At 39.9% G+C, this 13752-nt stretch overlaps 1 protein-coding gene across 33 annotated transcripts in view; it reads left to right on the forward strand.

The window, feature by feature from the left end:
* The window catches only part of CCDC171 (coiled-coil domain containing 171), a 258335-nt gene that overhangs the window by 92290 nt on the left and 152293 nt on the right, over positions 1-13752 (forward strand). For all 33 annotated transcript variants that reach the window (XR_006290939.1, XR_006290938.1, XM_043546855.1 and 30 more), the window contains 3 exons: positions 1832-2020; positions 8045-8549; positions 9301-9417. Coding sequence is in view for 31 of the 33 variants with exons in the window: in XM_043546855.1 (XP_043402790.1) it covers positions 1832-2020; positions 8045-8549; positions 9301-9417 (811 nt within the window). In the remaining 2 variants the exon portion in view is untranslated. The remainder of the gene's footprint in view (positions 1-1831; positions 2021-8044; positions 8550-9300; positions 9418-13752) is intronic.

Here is a 13752-nt window from a genome sequence, read left to right on the forward strand (position 1 = left end):
AGTGACATTTGTCCACATCACAGTATCATTAAAAGGGACTGACATTCATCTTATTTCAAAAAGAATTTGGACTTTAATAATTCAATACCATTAATTATGGCTTGTCTACAACTCAGTTTGATGCCATTGCTGTGGGCATGTAAATGTGACTGAAGTCTCTAAGCTCCACTTTCTGTGCAGGACATGCTAATACTACTAGCCAGTATTAACCACAGGGACCTAATTAAAAGAAAATAAATTAATCTTACTGATGAAGCAATTCAAAGAACTTAGTCATTTATACTAATAAACCAACACTTTATCTTAGCATAAAAGAGAAACAAAATACAGGGGCATCATCTTAAAACCATTTGCTTGTGAATCAAAATCCTGTTTTTAGAAAAATGTAATTATTTGGTTATGGCATTTATAGTCTGAAATATAATTATTTTAGAACCACCATTATGAATTTAAAAACTATAAATATTTGTTTTGGGGGACACAGGATACTTTTATGGGTGATTTCATAAGGCTAAGTCTGTTCAAAAGAAACATATTTTTCAGAAATCTGTTTTGTTACAATAAATTAAACTGGCTCAGCAGACTAACATATGCTGCTCCTAAGGATTTCCATTCATGTTCTGGTTCCATTGATCGGGTCAGCACTATGTTTCTGTGGTCTAGAAGAAAGATTCCAGATCTTGGCTATGCTGACATTTGCTCTTGAGGGACAAGAAGGGGAAAACTTTCATGAGTTTCTCATCTGTTGGAGTTATGAACACTCTCTTGGCTCAAATTCAAGAACAGGGTTGCTTACAGTTAATCATTTTGACTCTGCCTCTATTAGTAAATATCCCAGCAGTCAATGGAAAACATTAACAGGGTTTGGTTAGACAATGATGTGGATCATGCAGATTAGACATGGAGGAAACACCTCCCTTCTCCTTTCAGAGGAAAGAGAAAAACAACAAAATTACTGGTAGTTTTTAAGTACAGTAGTTGAGATGGGCCAGCAAGTGTTTTCAGTGATATTTCAGGGACATCAGTTTCTTAGAATTTAACAGGCAGTGTTGTCTGCTGCATTAGAACTGCTCATCTCTTAACAGAGATTTTTCACCTGCAATTCTGTAAAATGTATAGAAAAGAATATTGACCATATGTTTAGATTTAGTATTGAAAAATGCAGGCATGCCTATTTGAGATACATTCTTAAATGAAAACACAGTTCCATTTAGCTTTAATAGAAGTTGCACGGCTAAAGCCTTGATCGCTAAATTATACCCCTTAATCTGCTCATTGAAATGCATCATAAAATTAACAAGCTTGCCTGTGAAAAGAGGCATCATGTGTACTGTAAAGCTCTCTTAAATTGTTTTAATGCTCAGAAAATACAAGTAATGCTTTGGTTTTCAAATAAAACATTACATAAAAATGCAACCTCTGATTTTCATTATCACTTAACTTGCTGTATGATTATTGTGCTAGGATTATTAATTATATAGCACCATAATTGTTCTTTGCACATTTCAAAACAAATAAGATAAGGTTCCTGTCTAGAAGAATTCTGACATAGACCCACATGAAACCTGGGCATCTGTTCAGCTACAGGAGTGTATAGAGATGACAACATTGATGAGATCAGCATAGGTTGGATTTTTTGGAAGAAGTGGGTTTTAAAGACAGATTTGAAGCAGGAGATCTGTGACATGCTTATCTTTTTAATTCTGCGCTGTCTGAAGAAAATGCAATCAATGTCTTCTACCAAAAGAATCTCTCTTTAAAGTAGGATTTAAAACAAACGCAAAGGTGCATTTTTGTTTAATTAATCTTTTTTAAAATATCTTTGATGCAGATATCTCATCTAGAATATATTTGCAAGAACAAGTCTGATACCATGAGGGAACTTCAACAGACCCAGGAAGACACTTTTAACAAAGTGGCTGAGCAGATGAAAGCACAGGAAAGCTGTTGGCAGAAACAGAAAAAGGGGTTGGAGCAGCAGTACTCTGGACTCCTTGGGGAAGTTCATGCAAGGGCACAGGTACTGTACTTGTTCCAGAAAGCTCTAAATGTCTAATTTTTTCTTTAAATATTTAGTATATTATTTCAGTATTTTGAGTTTCAAACCAGTTTAAAGTTGCTTAGGAATTTGAGTATATATTTTTTTATTTTAAGTATTTTTTTATTAACAACTTTTACTTACTTTAGGAAATGAATTACTTTCTGTTAAAACATTCCTGAAATGCATTGCTTAATTAGATCCTGCAGTTGGATTCCCCCCATCCCCTTCCCCCGCCCCCTCCCCTTTTTTTGAAGAGGTTAAAGCTATACAGTGAAAAGATATATTTCTTTGTAGAATTACATACAGCCCCAGTTGCTTTTTCCAATATGGACCCCCCCCCTTCTGAGAGTTTGTAGAATAAAAGTGATTTGAATTCACTGTGGAATGGAATTAGGTATATAAATTCTGAACCCAGGAGCAAATTAGTAGTTGCGGTAACAATGTTAAATAGTGTAATAGTCCCTTTTGTTTCAGGCACTACAGTGAAACAAATAACTGCGACTTGAGTTATGTGCACTGAGCTTGAAGTTTAATGTTTTTATGAAAGGTTGAAGACTGTCAGCTCTGGAAACTGAAGTTCTCTCTGGGCAGATAAAAGCTACACACACTGACATGCCAGTGTGCCTCAACCGTTACCAGAATGGTCCACTTCATGTTGAGAAGATGGTTCTTTGCTCTTTTAGCTTTTTACTTCTCTACTGAGACTGAAATGTTAGGTTTTTTCTCCTCTTTCTTTACCAATTTGGATGGGACTCAGGTCAATTACTTGAAGGTAGAGGTCCCAATATCTCAGTGCCAATGCAGTCCGTCTCCTTCCTCTCAACTGTCCTGCTGATGTGGTATGACTGAAACTTTCCTGAGAGGGAGTTCAGCTTTTAAAAGTTTGGGAAATGCTGTGTTATGCCAAATTCAGGATGGCCTCTTCCTGTTTATGAATAGGACCCTACCAAATTCACAGCAATGAAAAACGCTTCACGGACTGTGAAATCTGGTCTTTTGTGTGCTTTTACCCTGCACTATACAGATTTCACAGGGGAGACCAGCGTTTCTCAAATTGGGGGTCCTAACCCAAAGGGAGTTGCAGGAGGGTCGCAAGGTTATTTTAGTGGGGTTGCGGTATTGCCACCCTGACTTCTATGCTGCCTGCAGGGCTGGGTGGCTGGAGAGCAGCAGCTGTTGGCCGGTGCTCAGCTCTGACGGCAGCGCCTCACCAGCAGCAGCACAGAAGTAAGGGTGGCAATACCATACCACGTCGCCCTTACTTCTACACTGCTGCCTTCGGAGCTGGGTGGCCGGAGAGTGGCAGCTGCTGACTGAGGGCTCATCTCTGCAGGCAGCAGCGCAGAAGTAAGGATGACAATACCATACCGTGCTATCCTTACTTCTGCGCTTCTGCTGGAGGTGGCCCTGCCTTCAGAGCTGGTCTCCTGGCCAGCAGCCACCACTCTCCAGCTGCCCCCTCTACAATAACCTTGATGCACCCCCTCCCCTAGCACTCCTTTTTGGGTCAGGACCCCTACAACTACAACACCATGAAATTTCAGATTTAAATAGCTGCAATAATGAAATTTACTATTTTAAAATCCTATTACCATGAAATTGACCAAAATGGATTGTGAATTTGATAGGGCTCTATCTATGAATGAGCAGGACAAGAGGTAAATGCAGGGTGTGAATTCTTGTTCCTGAGCCCAAGGCGCCTGTATTTCCTTCTACTCCATCCTGTGTAGTCACACCTATCTGGACTGGGTTTAAATCTCTGTCATGGCAGTAGGGTTGCTTATTTTACACACACTTTGCACAGATATAAATGACTACAAGCTGCAAGGCAGTAGAGAATCAGGCCATGTTCTACACTCCTCAGGGTTCTCCATGACTGTATCCTTGGACATTGACGATGGGGGGTTGCTCTTAGCCCTGTTTTTGCACCATTGCTTTTGCTGTCATTTTTAAGGAAGTTGGTGCTGGACCTGAATTTGACTCAACATGTTTGGGAATCAGGCCTTTTAAAATATGATCTGATATATATTCTACTGTGTATCTCAGTGATGAATGCTAGACACTTAACATTTTCTTTTGCATGGAGAAAGATGACTGTTTTGATTTATTTTTTCAAGTAAAGAAATAAACACTGTTAAGTAGTAATGGCACAAAATGAGAATACTGCTGACACCAGCAGAAGAATATAATAATATTTTGCACTTGTATAGTGTCTTCCACCCCAGGATCTCAAAGTGTATTACAAAAATTAATGAATTAAGCCTTGCAAGACCACTTTGAGATACAAAATTATTATTAAGCTCATTTGATATTCACCCTGCTTCCTTCCAGACATTCACTGCTGAAGATTGTTTAAAAGTTTAAATAAGGGACTTACGAGCTGTGTTTAATTTTGCAGGCAGTCGTCAGTATTAGTATAGAACATTGAGAACTGTCTCTGCACAGAGGTACACCTTGGAAATCTTTTGATGAGGTCATCAGATTAGTTGACAGCTGTGGCTGTATAGCAACATGAATAATGCTACTTTGAGGCTTTTGGGTGGTTAGTATTGCATTGGTGCAGTAAGCCTTCCAAAGTGCAATGTAAGATTTCAATACCTGGCTTTTTCCTATTAAAATATAACAGTTCAATTTGGAAGCTTTGTGCCAGTATTGTAAGACACCTGGCAGTGCTGCTGTCTTCAGCCTGTAGCATTCAGGGCCCCTGATCACAAATAGGGTCTTTGGGTGCTGCTAGATAATACTCTACAACAGGGGTTCTCAAACTGGGGGTTGGGACCCCTCAGGGGGTCACGAGGTTATTACATGGGGGGTCGCGAGCTGTCAGCCTCCACCCCAAACCACGCTTTGCATCCAGCATTTATAATGGTGTTAAATATATAAAAAAGTATTTTTAATGTATAAGGAGGGTCACAGTCAGAGGCCTGCTATGTGAAAGGGGTCACCAGTAAAAAAGTTTGAGAACTACTCGTCTACAACTGTTGCTTTCAGTTAATTAGATGACCTAATTAGAAAGCAGGTTAGGATTGCCAACTTTCTACTCACACAAAACCGAACACCCCTGCCCCACCCCTGCTCTGAGGCCCCACCCCCTGCTCACTCCATCCCCCCTCCCTCTGTCGCTTGCTCTCTCCACCCTCACTTGCTCATTTTCACCGGACTGGGGAAGGGGGTTGGGGTGCAGGAGGGAGTGAGGGCTCTGGCTGGCGGTGCAGGCTCTGGGGTGGGGCCAGGGATGAGGGGTTTGGGGTGCAGGAGGGTGCTCTGGGCTGGGGGGGTGGAACCAAGGGGTTCAGAGCATGGGAGGAGGCTCTGGGTTGAGGCAGAAGGTTGGGGTGTGGGAGGGGTCTGGGGTCTGGGCTGGGGGTGCGGGTTCCGGGGTGGGGCCAGAAATGAGGAGTTCAGGCTGGGGAAGGGGGCCGGGGTGCAGGAGGGGGCGAGGGCTCCAGCTCGGGGTGTGGGCTCTGATGCAGGGCCAGGGATGAGGGGCTTGGGGTGTAGCAGGGTGCTCTGGGCTGGGATCGAGGGGTTTGGAGGGCTGGAGGGGGATCAGGGGGTTGGGGCGCTGGAGGGAGTCAGGGGTGTAGGCGCCGGGTGGCGCTTACCTCAAGCAGCTCCCAGAAGCAGCAGCATGTCCCCTGTCTGGCTCCTATGCAGAGGCACAGACAGGCGGCTCTATGTGCTGCCCCATTGCAGGCACCACTCCCGCGGCTCCGATTGGCTGCCATTCCCAGCCAATGGGAGCTGCAGGGGCGGCACCTGTGGACGAGTCAGCGCGCAGAGCCTCCTGGCTGCCCCTAGGCATAGGAGCTGGAGCAGGGACATGCCACTGCTTCCGGGAGCTGCGCAGAGCCACAACAGGCAGGGAGTCTGCCTTAGCCCCGCTGCGCCATGGACTGGACTTTTAATGGCCTGGTGAGCGGTTCTGACCCGAGCCACCAGGGTCCCTTTTTGACCAGGTGTTTCAATCAAAAACCGGATGCCTGGCAACCCTAAAGAAGTGTCAGTGTTCTTCTGTGGTGCAGAACCTCTCAAAGTGGCCTTGTCACAGATTACTAGCAAACAGGGATGGCTATAGATGTGTTAGAGGATGACTGGGGATCCTCATTGGCAGCTGGGCTTAAAATGAATGTAACTTCCAGTGCTTTTGTGGGAAGAGTAACATCCTCCATTTTGATGTTCATAGAGTCACCTCTGACCTTGAGCAGGGTCTGCCAATAAATTCCTTTAATCTGAAATAAAAATATACATTTGGAAATGTCTGTTTTGAGAAACCTAACGAATATATGGAACGTACTCCCTTGTCTCAGACATGTCATTTCTTCAGACTGTGTGCAGACTTGTAGGAAATATCCTGTGATTTCCAAATATCCATTACTGTGAGTAATTAAAAAAAAACAAAAGCAAAAACAGTTTTCACCATTTTAGTGGGCTACATTAAAACTAATATATGTTATGGCTTTAGCTGCATTGATATCTGCGAAGATACTGGGATAGAAACAAAAACCTAAAGCTATTAACAAAAAGAGGGATGTTAGTTTCAGCTCTATTAGAAATATAACAAGGTTTGCAAAATAGGAAAGGAAAAAAATCCTCTAGGGAGAGAAAATATTTCCTTGTTGATTTGGCATTTATTAAGAAGCAGTGCTTTTTACAGAAGAAGCAGGTGAACCAGCTGATGACTTTGGTATGTTGCAATTGTATCAAAAGTCACTTATGTAAGATATAAAAATAAAATAGTGGAAATACAGTGAAACCTTTTGAAGTCCAAGTGTCATTAAGTCTCTAGTTTGCAATCTGTCTTCTTGCCAACATAAAGGATAAGGACCCAGCAAGAAATAGGATAAAATAGAGTTCTACTCTCCGGGGGAGTATCTAATTTTTGTTAATGAACTTGAAGTTCACAGAGTTCTTTAACACAGTAGGGCATCCCTCAAAGCTCATATGTTCCAGGAAGTCAGCCCGCCTCTCTTAAAGGAGCTAACCCTGCTATCTCTTTCAAAAAAATATACTTTTAAGTTTCTAAGAAGATATTAGAAACAATGCAGAGTAAGATACAAACAATTAAAAATTATTGTAAAAGTGAAAACAGATGCAGCTTCATTTTTTTTAAACCTGTGTTTATGGTTAAATAATAATTTATATACCTCTACAATATATTTGAAAGATTTTAGGTTTTGTTCATTTTCTCATCTTGCAAATTTTTAAAAATAAGCATTAAACAGAGTACAGGATGCCAGTGCTGGTATTTCATAGACCTATAGGGATTGCACTTTAAATGTGCTTACTTAAATGCTGGCCTGTCAGCTCTGAGGGTTAGGAACCATAAATTGGTTTCCAAATCCAAATGACCTTTTTAGTGCCTTCCCGACACACTATCAGATAGTATTTGGTTCTTGCAGAGTAAGGCCTGTAAATAATGCAGTAGTCCCAAAAGACTTTGTAGATGAACAAATTTCCTTTTAAAGTAGAATACTGATGCAATAAATCCTGTAAATTAAATTATGAAATTAATCCACTTAATGCATTTCTACATAGTAGAAATACTAAAATAGAAGTGTTTCTTCAAATTTAACTTGTCTTCTACTTTGAAGAGCAAGATAGTTGTTCTTTCTAAAAATTGTACCTGGTGTTGCTTGCAGATAAGCTGATTGAGGATACTATGCTATCTTCTATCACAATAATAAGAATTAAAAATTGGAGTCCATATTCTTGTTGGAGTAGCATGGTAAGTCATTGCTATAACACTGTTGTGCTTCCATAGTTTCGGAATGATTGTCCTCCAAAGATTAAAAAAAAAGTTAAACTAATTCTGTTGACATACCTGAATATGATGATTTCTATTGTGATTCTTTTATTTAAATCACTGCCATATTTGATCTGACCAGAAGAGGAAAAAAATGGAATAAATAAGCCTTTTAGCTTTAGTTAGTGAAGAGTTCAGTAGATATTTCTTTATTTTGAAAATTATGCTCTAGTTTAAATCCACGTTTGTCTTTACAGAAATATCAAGAAATTGCAGAAAAAGCCAAGGAAAGATGTTCTGTCATTGAAAAAGCACGAGAGCAGTTGGTCCATGAAAATTCACAATTGAAAAGTATATTAATACAGACACAAAAGGAACATGCATCTCTGCTGGCAGCCTGTGCACTAATGGGTGGTGCCTTATATCCTCTATACAGCCGGTTATGTGCCTTGTCTACACAAAGAGACTTTCTCCAGGATCAGGTCCACACCTATGAAGTACTCAAACAGGAAATTAGGACTCTGGTCAATGCTTTGTCTGATGTAGAGGGAAAGAGGCAAGATGAAGTGAAGATAAAGAAAAAGCATTTCAAAGGCATGATACATGTGTTCCGGAAAGGTGTTATTGCAGTTCTGGCAGCTCACAGACTTCAAATTTTGGGACGGTCAAGTAGCTCTCTTTTCTCCTGGGTAGATGGTTTCAAAGAAGGCATAGGAATCCTAGTTTGCATAGGAGAGGCCAAGGGGAAACATAATCTATCAAGTAAGATAATTGATATGTTCTTTTATAATGTTATATCAGATTATACTGTTGGTTTGTTTGTTTGTTTATTTATTAATAATGTGTAAAGACAAATATAATGGTGACTTGACTTGAGAAGATATTTGTATGCACATATTGGATCTGAGGCTCCCCCAAATACAAATATTTTCTATCTGTTTATTGAATAGCTGAAAAAGAAGGTGGTGCTGTGTGTGTGTATATAATATCATCAGATATCTGTGATAGATTTTTATTACCTTTCCAGAACAAGAGGTTTCAAACATTTCAGTATTGTGCTACCTGGTTCACTGCCCTATGAAGTCTCCAAACAAATGGAGATCCAGAGAAAAGGTCCTAATTAAAAAGCCAAAGTGCTAATCTATGTTATATGTATTTCATGCTAAAAATAAAATACTATTCGTATGGGATTATTAAACCTTCGTTTGCAGAGTACAGTAACTGTAAAGACATTGTACATTTATTGAAGTATGAAAGTAAACAAAAACACATTTACTCATTTTATGATTTCTCCAAGTAAGAGGAAGTGATAAAAGAACAAGTAATTATTTTCCCCTTTAACAGCTGAAGGTGGCATAGTGCATGTCAACACCATCTAAAATTTCTTGAAAGAAAAGTAGAATCCTGGCATGAATTTTGTGTAAACTTTATTTTGATCAATTTCTTAAACTAAAGATTATAGTGTACCATATATCTCATCCAATGTTACTTTTTATTACATTTTGTTTCACAGAACACCAAAAGGAACAAATCCATTGTCTTCAAGCACTTAGCTGGTTTACTAGTTCTGACCTTCTTGCTGCAATAATCAGTTCGGTGGCTGAATTACAGGAAGTTGTTAGCAAAACAGGTAATTTTTAAATATATTGTTGTAGTAGAGAATATAAAAAATGGTATGTTATGTGATTTCCTGTTTCTGGATTTTGTATCTTCAAATGTCTTTTCTTCTAGCTCAAATTTCTGGAGGTGGAAAGTTGTTTGGGGAGTCTAATTTTTATTAATCTTTATTGGTAGTTGTACTTGTTTTTTTCCTTTTGGATGCTTTTGCATATATATAACCACATCACACACACGCTCACATGTGGTAGTATGTAAATAATAACCCTATGCCACATGTGGTCAGTACTTCTGAATATTTAATGGCAAAAGCAGTAGTTACTTAAGATTGTATCACAAAATGAAGTGGTGAATATGACAGGGTTAACTTTAACATATAATGCATGTTTAATGTTTACTGTCATTTTAGCATTAGTTTATATCTGGCTTCTGTATTTTTTGTTTGTTAGCCTAACAATTCAGTAATCACTTACTTACCTGATTTCCAACATGGGTTGCAAAATATACCCTTTTATTCTTTCCCTCCATGCTCTTACAATTTTCCCACATCTCTCTCTATTTAGTGGTTTTCTTATTTAGTGATGTATAGATCGTCATCTTTATTGTTGTTTCTTGTAACTCTCCTAAGGTCCCAATCAGGATTAGGGCCCCATTATGCTGTATAAACAGCATCTGTAACTACCTGCATGGCAGATTGCATTGATTTCTAGAGAGTGGTAAACAAATATTTGATTCCCTAAATCCCAATACATCTGACCATAAAGGGAAATTAAAGCTTAGCCATTTTAATGAACCATATCTGGATAGTGATTGCCTCCATCTTCCAGTTCAAGATTCATAAAACTTTCTTTTAACTTCTCTGTAAATCTAGCCCAGCGTGGTCAGCCCTATTCAGATTAGGGATATCTAGTAGTTTTGAAATTCTTTCTGTAAAATTAAAGAGATGAAGTGACCACTTTCCCTAATATTCGTGAGGTACCAGTGCATGAGACTCACAAGCAGTAGCTTGCTGCTTTGGTAGATGCTCTCAACTGCACTAAACATTTGTTAATTAAAAATTATTGTAAGACAACTCCTTAAATCTCATTAACTGTAGAATGGCCAAAAGCAGCCAAAGTTTACTGCTGGCCGATTCAGAGAAACTAATCTTGTGTATTGAAAGCCAGTAATTCGTGAGTTCAATCCCACTTCTTCCACTTACTCAGAGTGTGGCTTTGGGCAAGTTACTTCACCTTCCTTCCTGTGCCTCATCTATCTGTGTACATGAAAATAACAACGTTTCACAGTCTCATAAGAGGGTTCTGAAAATTAATTTGATTGTATGTAAACTACTTTTAAGAAGTTCGCAAAAAGAAAAAGAGTACTTGTGGCACCTTAGAGACTAACCAATTTATTTGAGCATAAGCTTTCGTGAGCTACAGCTTTATGCATCCGATGAAGTGAGCTGTAGCTTATGCTCAAATAAATTGGTTAGTCTCTAAGATGCCACAAGTACTCCTTTTCTTTTTGCGAATACAGACTAACATGGCTGCTACTCTGAAACCTTTTAAGAAGTTGTAGATCTAGCCTGATAGTCTGGGAGCAAATCTCATTCCGTGGACAGCTAGTTATAGAAAGGTCATTTGATTTGTAAAAATCTACAGAATCATCATTTCAATGGTGTTCACCCTCTGTGGCATGGCAAGAGGGGACTTGCTGTCACCCCAGCCCCGGGTCTTCTGATTGGTGGACATTTTGATGATACATCATTGGAAATGGGTCAGGTTAGGTATTATCCAAAAGCCTGGTCTCCCATGGCCACAATGGTACCAAACATGACAAACCTGAAACAATTATGAAGATATATGTTTGAGAGCATGTTTAAAAATCAGGTTATTTGTTTAATCATACTTGAACACAGATGCATTGTTACATAAAAAAAAAGACATTGATCTTTGGTAATCCTAGGTAAGTTACCGTTGACATATAGGACTGAAAACAGAAACCACTGCTAGACATATTGTCACACTGATCCTCATCTGTGCCCCAGTAGCACATCTTCATACAAGGCAGGTTGCTGGCCAAATATTTTCAGGGTGATGAGCATCTGGTCTTTGCACAGAAACATTTGATTGGCTAAAGGATTGATTTGGGAGCTCATGTATTTTACACATAACTGGTGCAATTGGTCCATCCTCCAAGACCCATCCATGCTCAACAGGGGAAGGTAGGTTTGGATGTGCTCAATCACCCTGAGCCATTCCATTACTTGACAGTTTTCTCTCTTGAGAGCAGGTATAAATGCCCCCCTTGTCAGTGGTAAGTTTTCTGTCTGCTTCTTGGAAAATATCCACCAACATAGCTCTGCAAGTTTCTTAATGTTGTCTTCTAATGATGGACTCTCCATACGAACATCTCCAGTGCATTTGTACCCTCATCAGTGACTATCTCAGCCATTCCAAGCACCTTCAGAGTGAGGAAATAGTCTTTAAAGGCTGAATCAAATGCCTTCCAGTAAGATAATTTGGCCTTTTCAGCCAACATTCCAGCAGTGTCACATTCTGAACAGAGGTGCTGGAACAGTTTGTATAGTGGGAGTGCTGAGAGCCACTGAACCAAACTGTAAACCCTGTGTATAATGGAAAGTACTCCAAGCCAGGGGGTGCTGCTGCACCCCCAACATCTCTAGTTCCAGCATCTATGATCCTGAAAGGACATGGATTCCTAATAGATTTTAATGGTCCGAGTGATAGGAATACGTCTCTGAGGGATATACAAGTGATTCTGTTCCCCAGCAGCAGGCACAAAACCAGAATCTTGCAGAAGTCTTGGATCGCACCACACAGAGAACACTAGAACCTCTGTGTTTTGTGCAAAAATCTGGAGTTTAATAGACCCTCTCTCTGTAGCATTGATGGCATGCAAAATAATTTTAGTGTCAGTCTTCTCATGAAAACTACTAAGAAACTCCACTGAACAGTGAGAGGCAGCAGCTCTATGAAGCCATGCGACAACGAAATTCTTTTGAGTTCATATGCTGGAGCATTTTTCCTGCAAGGTATGTGGTTAACTCATCCTTCGTGTGAGTATGAGACATTGTGACGTTGGAGATGTTTGTGGAATCAGTGATTTTTGTATTGGACAGGTGCAATACCGTGGAGTCTCTTCTTCTAGTAATATTTTAATTGATTTCTGTGCATACGTGTCAAACACAAGGTGGACTTTATATAGGTCCAGTATTTATTTTCTCTGTAGCCTCATAATGAAGCATTCAGGCAAGTCTCTGCAGGTGTTAATAGTTTTTGGTTTGTTGAGAGCTTGTACCTCAGCCATACAATCTGTGATTGCTACATTGAAAGGCCTCTGCTGGCATAAGTACCAGTCACGTTGTCAGTGGCGCTGGCTTAGAAGACCACGCAAGATGTGCATAAGTTAGCTTTTCGCCTGGCACATAATTGTTCCGTCGCATTCGAACATCAATCATGGTACTACGGAGAAGGCGTGCTTATTCAAAGTCTCACTTAGATTAACATCACACTGAGAGCTGGACACGACTAAGAGACAAGCAAACAATGACCTGTCTCTGCTTACCTCTGTAATATACCCTGCCACCTTTTCTCTGACTTTCTTCTTTACATTCAAGCATAGCTTTAGTCTGTTTTTTCTTGATTGAAGCCCATAGATTGATGGAGCCTTGGAAAATTCTTTGGGTTCTGAAGGCTTCATACAGGTCATGACCCAAAGTATCCATTCAACTGACATCTTTAGCTATCTCGTCACTGAAGACTGCTTTCATCATGATATTAATGAGCTCCAGTTTGTTATGTGCACATTGGTTACCAGTGCAAGTAAGCTTACTCTGCAGATGGGGTTACTGGGGTTACAGATGTTACTTCTTGGGAAATCATCCTAGCACTGCTTAATGTTTTGTTTTGAAATTCGATGGAGTTCTGAATTTGTCAGGAAAACTAAGAGCATTTGGATGCTATATTATGCCCACCAAACACCCCAATGAATTTCATTGCTCTGTTTTTGTCTTCAATGGCTCTATCTCAACCAAGTGCACAGAATTTCCATTTCAAAATTCCTCCCATGTGTCAAAGTCAGACTTTTCTACACCTCCTATTTCAGCGAGGTACTAGGCAATCATTGCAGAATAGCTGGTTAAATCGAAAGCAAAAGTGCTGCAAGCTGCAAATTCCAGTTAGCAGTCCGTCCTGGCAGATTGAATAAAGTGCAGCAAAGACTTTTCCACAGAGCTAGCACTTGCCCTGGCATTTTTAACTTTTTCCTGGTGCCCGATGTACTTCTTTTCCAACCTTGCCAAATTCAGCTTAAAGGTGCACTGCTTATAGCAGTTATAGGCCCC

Source organism: Chelonia mydas, chromosome 5, assembly GCF_015237465.2.
Source record: "Chelonia mydas isolate rCheMyd1 chromosome 5, rCheMyd1.pri.v2, whole genome shotgun sequence".
In the NCBI taxonomy this organism is placed as follows: Eukaryota; Metazoa; Chordata; order Testudines; family Cheloniidae; genus Chelonia; species Chelonia mydas.